Here is a 12,030-nt window from a genome sequence, read left to right as displayed (position 1 = left end):
CTGGGCATTTATCTCATGTCAACAAGGGCCCTGGACCAGAATGTTGCCAGCTTCTATCCTTTGACACTGCCTGATCTGTTGAGTTCCTCCAGCTTCTCATGGTTTGATTAAAATAACTTGCTGCTCTCCTCTTTTCCTAGAGGAGCACATCTTCGTCATTCTCACATCATTTATTAACGGAGAGCACTTCCTCAATAAGGGGAAGAAGGTTTCTGCTTAAATCACATGCACAAAACCAAATCCCAGTCCCAATCCCCAATTTTTATTTTTTAGTTGTTGGTTCGCTTCTACTGTGGTGTTCTGGTGTTGCTGTTCCATATCAGATCCCCCTCCTCCCACCTCCCTTGTGTACATATTGCCTGCCCCACTGTTCATGGACAGACTATACTGGAAATATTCAAGTATTGTGAGCTGTTTTGGGCTCCTCATTTAAGAAAGGATGTGCTGAATTTGGAGAAGTGACATTGTGAAGGTCTCCATCAGCTGAGGCCTGGATGGTGCTCACTGCATCAAGGCCTCTGGGAGACACAAAGCCACGGGAAGTGAGTACAATGGGCGCTGGGTGAGAGGAGAATTCAGGGAACACAGCAAGTCCAATACAATCTCACACAACGCTAAACTGGTTCTCCTGTGACAAATTACATCCCCCAATAACATGTATAAGAAACAGAAGTAGGAGATGGCCATCTGATCCACTCCACCAATAAGGACACAACTAGTCTTCTAGTTCAAGGCAACTTTCCCACTTGAACCTCAGGTCCCCAACACTTGACGCTCTGAAATCTCACCCAGTAGGCCAGAGGTTTCCAAAGATTCATAATCTCTTCTAAATGCTGCACAGCAGAGATATTATTCTGAGATTCTTAACATTTTTTCCCAAGATGTCATTCAAATTTATTGCCCATCCTGAATAGTTTTTTTAAAAAAAATGGCAGACTGCCACGTGCAGTGCCTCGCTTGAATGTGTTTGAAGTTTTGGAGCTTGACTTCCCTACGTGATCCTACAAATGGTCTTTGAGGTTTAGACTAGCAGGGGAGTAGCTATGTCATAAACCCTAGACTGGCGGAGCGGTCCTCTTCTAGGGGGCCATCCTCTGCGACTGAGCGCTGAGCTTTGGGAGGAACACCCATGAAACTGTGAGGGAAGGGTGACACCCTCCTAGCCAGCCAGATCAGCCGAATCATCCCTAGCGATCAATGGGGTGACAGATGTCGGATCCAGATCACCCTCACACCCCCATCCTGAATTGTTCTTGTAGCATTGTCCCTGCAGTCCTTCTAGTGAAAGATCTGAGCAGTGATGAAGGAATATGTCCTTGCCAAGGGTGACATGTAACCTTGACCTTGGTTTTACACATTACAGGGAGGACCACATCCTGTCACCCAGCCCATACCGAGATGGAGATGGAGTGCCACCCTTTCTGTCGCGCCTCGTGCATTCCTACCTTTACATCCTTCACAGGTGAGTGCATTGTAGTGATATCCAGAGGCCTTGTCTCCACACACGACACAGAGCTCATCCCCTTTCATCTTCCCGGAGATGGAACCCAGCCGTGGCTTCTTAGCGACAGGGATTTCGCACTCTTCCGTGTCTTTGGGGAAGGTCCTGTCACACGGCAATGTCTTCACATCGTACATGGGCGAGGAATACCAGTCATCGGAGTACTGGCTGTAGTAGCCACTGTTGGAGTAATAAGGAGGGACTGGCCCACATAACTGCATGGAAGGTAACGGCGTGTTGGGGTACTCTGTGTAGGTGGTCACATCTGAATCCTGCAGCGACAGGCTGGGCTGGTCAGTCATGACATCTTTGTGAGGAAACAGAGAGACGACCAGTCACTGAATCGTCAACCACCAGAGGCCTTTCATCTCATCGGAACAGGACTGTTCAGTTCAATCGTATTTCCCTGCTCTGTCTCCCATAGCCCAGAATCATCTACTTGATCATTTAAAAATTTTCACTTTGAAAGTTACTGTTGAATCTGCGCCAAGGTGAAGATTCCATTTGTGGCCATGTGTTAATGAAATGTAACCTCATCGACTGCAGATCGAAGCTACCTGGTCTGATATTCTAAGCCTTGGCAACACATTGCCCACCTTGTTTTCAATCCAGATGAATGAACTAGTTCTAAGTAAGATGTAAAATTAACCAGGGTGTGTACCAATCTGAAACTAATTACTACCAGAGCAACCTTATAAATCTCATTCTACAGTGATCCCAATTTAGAACCATAGATCGCTACAGAAAACAGGCCACTGTTCAGCTAGTCCCAATAACCAGCTCCCATTCCATTACCCTCCAGACCTCTCCCATCCATGTATCTATCCAATTTTTTCTTAAAACTCAAGATCAAGTCTGCACCCACCACGTCAGATGGCAGCTCATTCCACACTCCCACCACTCTCTGAGTGAAGTTCCCCCTAATGTTCCCCAAACCTTTCACCCTAAAGCCATGTCCTCTCATATTTATCTCTTCTAATCTCAGTGGAGCCAACTCACATTTACTCTGTCTATACCCCTCATAATTTTGTAAACCTCTATCAAATCTCCCCTTATTCTTTTTCGTTCCAAGAAATAAAGTCCTAACCTGTTTAATTTTAACTCAACTCCTGAAGACCCAACAACGTCCTAGTAAATCTTCTCTGCACTTTTTCAATCCTTCCTAGCTAGGTGCCCAGAACTGCACACAATAACTTTAGGTTATAGACAGTTTTCAGCACCTCCTCCTCTTCCATTTCCCACAACTATCCCACTGTTCTTAAACAGAACACTTCTCCTGCTCAGAGGAAGATGTTCAGGGCAACTCGTTAGGACCAGAGGATGCCACACCTATACCCACGTTAGACTTCCCTGGGGTAGGACCTAAACGGTGAATGGTAGTGATCTGGGGAGTATTGCAGAGCAGAGAGATCTAGGGGTACAGGTACATAGTACCTTGAAAGTGGAATCATACATAGATAGGGTGCTCAAAAAGATTGGCCTTCATCAGTCAGAGTTCCAAGTATAGAAGTTGGGAGATCATACTGCAGTTGTACAAGATGTTGGAGCACAGGAAGAGGAGGGGTGATCTCACAGAGGTGTACAAAACCAAGAGGAATAGATTGAGCAAACGCAGAATATTTTGCCCAGGGTAGAGGAATCGGTGACCTGAGGACAGATGGTTAGGGTGAGGGGGGAGAAATTTAACAGGAACCTGAGCTGTAACTTTTTTTTAAAAACAGAGGGTGGTGATAACATCAGTTACTGATGGCTATGTGCCCATCACCACTCCTCGACGACATCAGTTTCAGGCTGAGGGCTGTAAACTCAGATGTTAGTTGAGGTTCTCTAAAACTGGGACCAGTGTGAACTTCACTCCAGGGCAAACCCTCTACTTCATAGCAACAACTCACCTGCTGTACTGAAACTAAACTCTGAACCTGTGTTGGGGTCGATCATCAACATGCCCTCAAAACCATCATCCCCTCTTGGTCCTGACGTGCCCATGACCTGAAATAGCTGTTCTGATCCTTTCTCTGCTGAGGTGTTGAACCTGAGGACCTTCAGAATATTCGGTTTTCATCCTGATTGTTCAGAATCAAAACCGATAATAAAACTTTGGTTAGGTCACACTGGGAAAACCACGTACAGTTCCCATCGCCCCATTACAGGAAGGAAAGAGGACAGAAGAGATTCAGAAGAATGTGAACTGGTTTAGAGGGGATGAGTTATAGGGAAGAGGTTGGACAAACCTGGATTATTTTCTCTGGAGGGGGAGATCTGAGAGAGGTTTATAAAATTATGACATGGACAATCAGAATCTTTTCCCCAGAATAAACACATCACACACTCGAGGACATGCATTTAAGGCGAGAGGGACAAGTTTCAAAGGAGATACATAAGAAGTGTCAGGTAAACTTTCTCTGAGCTGCTTCCCATGAATCTACGTCCTGCCCTGTAATAGGAGACTGCTGAACACTGTACTCCAGATGTGAGCTCATCAGTGTCCAGAATAACTGAAGCATGTCTTCCCTACTTGTGTCCTCAGAACCTCCCCCCTTTCCCCAACTAAGAACAGTGATATTCTGTCTGATTTACTCAGAACCTGCTTCACCTGAGTACAAACTTTTTTTTGGTGTGCCAAAGGGCCTGGAGGCCTTTTGACCTGTTGAGTCTATGCTCAAAATACATACGTGCTCATTCATTCACTTTACATGTGACCTGTCCTCCCCTTCCCCCCCCCCTCCCCAGAGAGGGATGGGTGCCTGGAACAGGCTGCTAGGAGTAGTGGTTTGATTTGGGCATCATACTTAGCACAGTTAGATGGGCCAAAGGGCCTCTTCCTGTGCTGGACTTTTCTGTGTAAGCACAGGTGGGATTTGCAGAGCTCAGATGTGGAGGGAACTGGGAGCACCATGATGGTACTAATAGAGCTACTGCCACAGATCCCAACAACGGGGACTGTGTGTGGAGTTTGCAAGCTCTCTCTCTGTCCACGTAGATTTCTCCCAGGTTATCCGGTTTCCTCCCACGTCCCAAAGGCATGCAGGTTGTTGGGTTAATTTCTCAGTGTAGAATCTTCAGAAAGTTGGGGGCAGAAATTGAAGGCAATTTTGGGAGGACAGGTCACATGTAAACTGAATAAATGAGCAGGTATGTATTTGGAGCTAGCATAGACTCAACAGGTCAAAAGGCCTCCAGGCCCTTTGGCACACCAAAAAAACAGTTTGTACTCAGGTGAAGCAGGTTCTGAATAAATCAGACAGAATGTCACTATTCTTAGTTGGGGAGTGGGGGGAGGGGGGGAGGTTCTGAGGACACAAGTAGGGAAGAGATGCTTCAGTTATTCTGGACACTGATGAGCTCACATCTGGAGTACAGTGTTCAGCAGTCTCCTATTACAGGGCAGGACGTAGATTCATGGGAAGCAGCTCAGAGAAAGTTTACCTGTCTGATACATGGGATGGACAGTAGGGCTGAAAGGTTGGACAGGATAGGTGTGTACATGCTAACGTTTCAACGAGTGAGGGGTCTTGATAGGGCAAGATTCTCTCCTGTACTGTAAGGGGTGCTAGGTAACACTAATAGGAACTCTGCCTTATGGCATGTTGTGTACAATTATACGAAAATAAAGGAATCTCAAATGTGGTGAGGACGCTTCCTCGTGGGAGAAGCTAAAACTAAAGGTCGTTATTTCAAAGCAAAGGATTGAAGATGAGATGGAATTATTTGTCTCAGGTTGGGAGGGGGGGTCACGTCTCAATCTGCAATGGGAGCATCGTTGGAATATTTCACATTCTAAGCAGTGAGGGTGCAGAGGAGTGGCACGAGAGGTTGGGAATACAGAGATGAGGGAATAGTCAGTTCATCCATGGCCCCATCAAAGGGCAAAGCAGGATCGAGAGGCTGGGCACTGCCAGAGAATTTGGTGGAGGGGAACCAAGCTCCCAGTGTGACAGCGTCAGTACAGAAATGGTTAACCAGAAAAATAAAACTCTGACAGCCTGATGAAAACAATGCTCGATTATTCCAGTTCTGGAATAAACAATTGAGGTACATGTTTCCGGAGATACCATTTACGACAAGGGCAACTCTAGGATCTGTCTAAGAAGCAGAAGGGCTATGGACTGGGTGCAGGCCAGTGGGATGAGGCAAAAAAAAGGTTTGGCACAGACTAGAAGGGCTGAAGGGCCTCATTTCTGTGCTGTAGTGTTCTATGTAAAATTACAAGGATTTTTCTGCAGTCCACCACCACACAGTCGTGGTCCTCATGCCCAGGACATTCTTTCACTGCTTCAAGTTTGTCACTATGAGCTGTGGCAATAGCTGTGAAGCCAAATTTAAAATGAAACTATATCAGTCAAGAGCAACCTAGTGCCCTTGTGAGGGTTACGATGCTTTCCACCCCATGGCAAGCACTACCTCGTACAGGCTGAAGGAGAATTAGCTCCTACCTTCCAGAATCTTCATTGCAGGCATTGTGCAGTGTGAATGTTCCTTCCGAAAACTCCCACGTTCACAAACGTTTCACTGCTCTCAGGATTTGAATCCCAGCAGGGAGGTATTTGATAAACCCTTCGCATGTTGGAGAATAAGGAAAAGAGACTCTTCCCCACCCCCCCCACCCCACCCACTAAAGATTTTTAAAATCACTTCCTGAGATTGTTTTGGGAGGTCAGAGATAAAAGGTTACTGAAGCTTGCTTACTCATTAACTCTCCCTGCGGAGGTATGGGCATCAAATCGGAAGCCTGGAGTTAATGTGTCCACATGTCGTCCTAGAGGACGACGCACGTCCGTGGTTCAGTCTGAGGAGATCAGATTCTGCCCAGAGACCCGAGCACACCAGGGTGAACAGTCCCACAGACACGTGCCAGCATGGTTTGGTGAATCTTTGGAATTACTATAAATCAATGTTGGGAAGAGTCACGGTTACGTGCAATGGACAGGAAAGTGAAGCTGTGGCCAGGAACTCGCCAGCCCGGACCTTGTTCGATGGGACAGGGAAACACAATGGTACTGCAGTTTGTGCTGCTCCCCTGCAGGACCAGAACCCAAGTGCTCTCTGTGTGGAGCCTGCACTGCACGTTCTCCATGTGACTGTGTCATAGAGTCAGAGGTGTACAGCACAGAAACAGGCCCTTCAGCCCAACACATCCATGCTGACCGGGTTGTCTACCTGAACTGGGCACATCTGCCTGTGTTTGCCCCATGGAGTGGTGAATGGTCTCCCTCAGTGCTAAAGAAGAGCTGCTGTGTGAATATGTGGGCCCTGTCTACAAATGAGGACTGTTCTACTTTATAATTGTATGAAATAAACATGAAAATTGTCTGCGTTGAGTGAGATTTAACCCACATTACTAGAGCAGCTCATTTCACAGAGGGCACAACTATGGGCAAGTACTGGGAGATGGGCCCCCGAGCCTGTGTTTTGGGGGGGATGGGCCCATGAGCCTGTGTTTTGGGTTAATGGGCTGCTGTGGTAGAATATGGGGAAAAGTGATGGGAAAGTGGGGAAAAGGAAGAATCCACCCCACCAGCCTCTGCATCCAATACATCATCTTGTACCGTTTCCGCTACCTACTATGTGATCCCACCACCAGACATCTTCCCTCTCCACTTTCCTCCTTCAGTAGGGACCACTCCCTCCATGTCTCCCTCGTCCACTCTTCCCTTCCCACCTTGGTACCTACCCCTGTGACCACAGGAGATGTTCCACTTGTGCCCACACCTCCTCCCTCAGCACCACTTGGGTCCCCAAACAGTCCTTCCAATTGAATGAAAAACTTCACAGGAATCTGCAGAGGTTGTTTGCTGCATCTGGTTCTCCCGGTGTAGTCTCCTCCACAGAGAGACCAGGTGCAGACTGGTTGAGCACCTCGGCTCTGTCCACCGCAATAGCGTAGATCTCCCAGTGGCCACCCATTTCATTTCCCCATCCCATTCCCTTGCTGACACGTCTGTCCATGATCTCATGCCAGACTGAGACCATCTGCAAATTGGAGGAACAACACCTCATATTCCCTCTTGGCTCCCTCCAACTGGATGGCATTAACGTTGACTTGCTCTCTCTCCCCTCTCTCTTTCACAGAGCCAAAAGCAAACCTCCCCTCAAATAAATCTCTCCCTCCTCCAATCAATTCTCACCTTTCTCCCTCCTGTCCTCCTATCAACACCTTTTGTCTGTTGGTCTGCTTCTCTCACACCGCCCCCCCCCCCCCCCCCCACCACTTCTCCCCAGCTGCCTGTTTGTTTTCTGTCCAAGCAGGGCTCAGGCCTGAAACATCACTAATTATGTTTTTACCTCCTGTGGATGCTACGAGACCGGCTGAATTCCTCCAGCATTTGTGTTTTTACAACAATCACAGCGACTGCAGACTTTTCACGTGGGAGCAGAGTCGATGGGGTCTGTATGGAGGTTGTGATGCCCCGTGCTGTTTCTCCCACTCCATGAGGAACAGTCTGACAAATTCCTGTCAGTTTTCAGCATCCCCCCCCAACATACACACAAAGAATTCACAAAGCAGAACCGAGCAATCCCTTGAACATGTTTTTACAAAAGATTCAATTGCAATTTGTACATTTATAGCTCTGTGCAGAGGTTTTGGTAATGATCTTGTTTGTCAAGAAAGAATTGAATTTGTCGCGTGGGCAAAGATTGCCCTGGGATATTTTTGGGGAACTCAGAACTTTCCACCTAGGTTTCACTGATGGAAATATGGGAGCCACGAATCCAGATCTGGTATCAACTGCTTCCTGTGATCTCTGCCCAAATGCAGCAACCTGAAGTACATTCAGAGGGAATGCAGTTTTACATCATGGAACCAAGCCCTTCGGCCCATCCTGTCATGCTGGCTTGCTTGTGTAACTAAGCTAGTTCTATTTGCCTGCATTCACCCCTAATCCCTCCCAACCTTTCGTATACATGTACCTGCCTAAATGTCATAATGACAATGCCTCTATCATCCCCCAGCCAGCTCGTTCCACACACCCTCCCCCGATGGAATGTCCCCCTTAAAGGTTTCCCCTCTCACCATAAACTCACCCTGAGGAAAAGACTGCCTGTTGACCTTCCAGGTGCCAAATATTTTTTTAAATTTGGACATTCAGCATGGTAACAGGCCCTTTCAGCCCATGAGCCCGTGCCACCCAAATACACCAATTGACCTACAACCCCGGTACATTTTGAACAGTGGGAGGAAACCAGGGTTCTCGGAGGAAACCCATGCAGACACGAGAGAATGTAAACGCTCCTTATAGATAGTGTGGGATTAGAACCAGGGTTACAGGCAGTGACCATTATGCCAACCAAGAGGTGGTGACACTAACCATGCAGTTTACCCAGCGAGGCTGATTCAATGTACAAGGAGGGAGTTTGCTCTAGCTCAGATCTTTCACCCACCAATGAGAAAGGTCAGTAAAAAGGCTGAAACATTGGATCTTGCTGAACAAAGTCCAAGGTATCAACAGTATCCACAAAGGTCTGGCCTGAGGAGGCAATGTCCTGAGCTTCATGAAAAGGGAAGAGATCTTAGTTCCACAATGGCCTGTTTTGGGGGTGGGGGCTTGGGAGGCAGTTCTGAGGAAGCACTGCTCATTGGGAGGAGCCTTCTGCTGGTAAGATACAACTCAGATGAACATCAAGGATTCCCCAGTACTTATCCCTTGCTGAAGGCCATAAGACATGGGAGTAGAAATAGGCCATTCAGCCCATTCCCCTGCCATTTAATCATGAGCTGACCCATTTTCCCACTCACCCCCACTCCCCGACCTTCTCCCCATAACCTTTGATTCCTCTAGCTTCTCAAGAACTTGTCAGTCTCTGTCTTAAATACACCCAATTACCCAGCCTCCACAACCACCTGTGGCAACAATTTCACAGATTTACCACCCTCTGGCTTGAGAAATTCCTCCAGGTCTCTGATCTAAGCAGACGCCCTTCAATCCTGAAGTTGAGCCCTCTTGTCCTAGACTCTCCCACCATGGGGAACAACCTTTCTACATCTTCAAAATGTTTCAATGAGATCCTCCCTCATTCTCCTTAATTCCAACGAGCACCGGCCAAGAGCCGTCAAATGCTTCTAGTATGATAACCCTTTCATTCCCGGAATAACCATATAACCATATAACAGTTTATGATGTGGAAACAGGCCATCTCGGCCCTTCAAGTCCACGCCGGTTCACTCAAACAACTCTGCTAGATCCCCCTGCCTATTCTCTGCCCATAACCCTCCAACCCCCTCTTATCCATGTATATATCCAGCCTCCTTTTAAATGAAAGAATTGACTCTGCCTCAACTAGTTCCTCCAGAAGATTATTCTATTCAGCCACCACTCTCTGAGTGAAGAAGCATCCTTTGTTTCTCCTAAAATTTTGCCCCCTTACCCTCAACTTGTGTCCTCTTGTTTCATCCTCACCTGCTCTCAGGGGGAAGAGTCTACTTGCATCTAGTCTATCTATTCCCTTCATAATTTTAAACACCTCTATCAAATCCCCTCTCAACCATCTACATTCCAATGAATAAAGTCCTAACCTCTTCAATCTTTCTCTATACTCTAGGTATTTTAAGCCAGGCAACATCCTTGTAAATCTTCTCTGCACCCTCTCCACCTTATCAATATCCTTCCTATAATTTGGAGACCAGAACTGAATACAATACTCCAAACCTGGCCTCACCAACGCCTTAAACAGCCGTAGCATCACTTCCCAGCTCCTATACTCTATGCTATGATTTATGAAGGCTAACATGCCAAATGCCTTCTTAACAACCCTGTCAACATGGGAATCCACCTTCAAGGAATGCTGCACCATAACTCCAAGATCTCTTGGTTCTTGTGCATTCCCCAATGTCCTCCCCTTCACTACATAGGTCCTATATTGATTATCATTTCCAAAATGAAGCACCTCACACTTCTCCAAATTAAATTCTATCTGCCATCTTTCAGCCCAACTCTCCAGACAAACCAAATCCCTCTGTAATCCCTGAAAACTATTGACCACTCCCCCTATTTTCATATCGTCTGCATATTTACTTACCCAGTTAACCACCCCATCATCCAAATCATTAATATAAATTATGAACAACAGGGGACCTATTACCGATCCTTGAGGCATGCCGCTTGTTGCAGGCTTCCATCCTGACAGACAGTTGTCCACCATGACCCCCTGGTGTCTCTCCTCCAGCCACCTCTGAACCCATCTTACTATTTCTCCATTAATCCCTAGTGACTGAACCTTCCTTACTAACCTTTCATGTGGAACCTTATCAAAAGCTTTGCTAAAATCCAGATGGACTACATCAACTGCCCTACCTTCATCCACCTTTCTTGTCATTTCTTCAAAAAACTCAACAAGGTTCGTCAAACATGACTTCCCCTTCACAAACCCATGCTGGGTGCTCCTGATCAATCCCTGCTTATCTAGATATTTATACACACCATTTCTAAGAATACCCTCCATAACTTTCCCTACCACTGAAGTCAAACTTACAGGCCTATAATTACTTGGCTGACACCTTGTGCCTTTTTTAAACAACGGAACTACATTAGCAACCCTCCAATCCCTCGGCACCATACCCTGCTCCAGTGAGCGTTGAAAAGCCACTGACAGTACCGCCGCTATTTGTTCCCTGACCTCCCTTAACATCCTGGGGAAAATCCCATCAGGACCAGGAAACTTATCCACTTTTACTGACCCTAGAAGCTCCAAAACCCTCTCTTTACTAATCCCTATCTTTTCCATAACTAAGCCATTTGCCTCACTTATCTCACATAGCCCAATGTCCTTTTCTTTGTGAACACAGATGAGAAAAAATCATTTAATATCTTTTCACCGCTCCCATTTTCCAGCAGCCCTACTCTATTCTTAACCCTCCTTTTACTATTCACCTATCTGTAAAAACCCTTAGGATTCACTTTTACCTTATCAGCTATTGACACCTCATACCTTTTTTTTGCCTTTTTAATTTCCTTCTTAAGGTTTTTTCTGCAATCTATGTAATAATCGTATATCTCATCCATTTTTTGCTTCTTAAATTTAACATATGCCCTCCTCTTATCCCGAACCAACTTCCTAATTTTTCCAGGAAACCACAGTTCCCTTGAACTTTTGGCCTTGCCTTTCGACTTGACTGGCACGTAAAGATCCTGTATCTCAAAATCTCTTCTTTAAATACCCTCCAAATCTCCTTTCCTCTACATCCTTTCCAGAAAAAAGATCAGCCCATACAATTTTCTTAATCGTCTTTGTGAACCTCCCCTGAACCCACTCCAATGTCAGCACATCCTTTCTTAAATGAGGAGCCCAAAGTTGCTCACGATCCTCCAAGTGAGGCCTCACCAGGGTCTTATAAAGCCCCAATATTGCATCCCTGCTCTTACATGTAATGAATGCCAGTATTACATTTGCCTTCTTCACCACCGACAACCTGCATTTACCTTCAAGCCGCACTGCACGAGGACTCCCAGGTCCCTTTGCATCTGGGAATTTTCTATTCTCTCCCCATTTAGAAAATAGTTTTCCTGTTTATTTTTTTTAAATCTTATGACATT

At 46.3% G+C, this 12,030-nt stretch overlaps 1 protein-coding gene across 4 annotated transcripts in view; it reads right to left on the bottom strand.

The window, feature by feature from the left end:
• The window catches only part of nr1h4 (nuclear receptor subfamily 1, group H, member 4), a 51,120-nt gene that overhangs the window by 30,005 nt on the left and 9,085 nt on the right, over nucleotides 1–12,030 (bottom strand). For 3 of the 4 annotated variants that reach the window (XM_069904454.1, XM_069904457.1, XM_069904455.1), the window contains exon 3: nucleotides 1,446–1,808. In XM_069904454.1, coding sequence (XP_069760555.1) covers nucleotides 1,446–1,808 — 363 coding nt within the window. Of the gene's footprint in view, nucleotides 1–1,445; nucleotides 1,809–5,934; nucleotides 6,062–12,030 lie in introns of those variants that run through there. The other variant, XM_069904458.1, reaches the window with a different exon arrangement.

This window comes from Narcine bancroftii, chromosome 11 (assembly GCF_036971445.1).
Source record: "Narcine bancroftii isolate sNarBan1 chromosome 11, sNarBan1.hap1, whole genome shotgun sequence".
In the NCBI taxonomy this organism is placed as follows: Eukaryota; Metazoa; Chordata; class Chondrichthyes; order Torpediniformes; family Narcinidae; genus Narcine; species Narcine bancroftii.
This window is presented reverse-complemented; position numbering and strand designations above follow the sequence as displayed.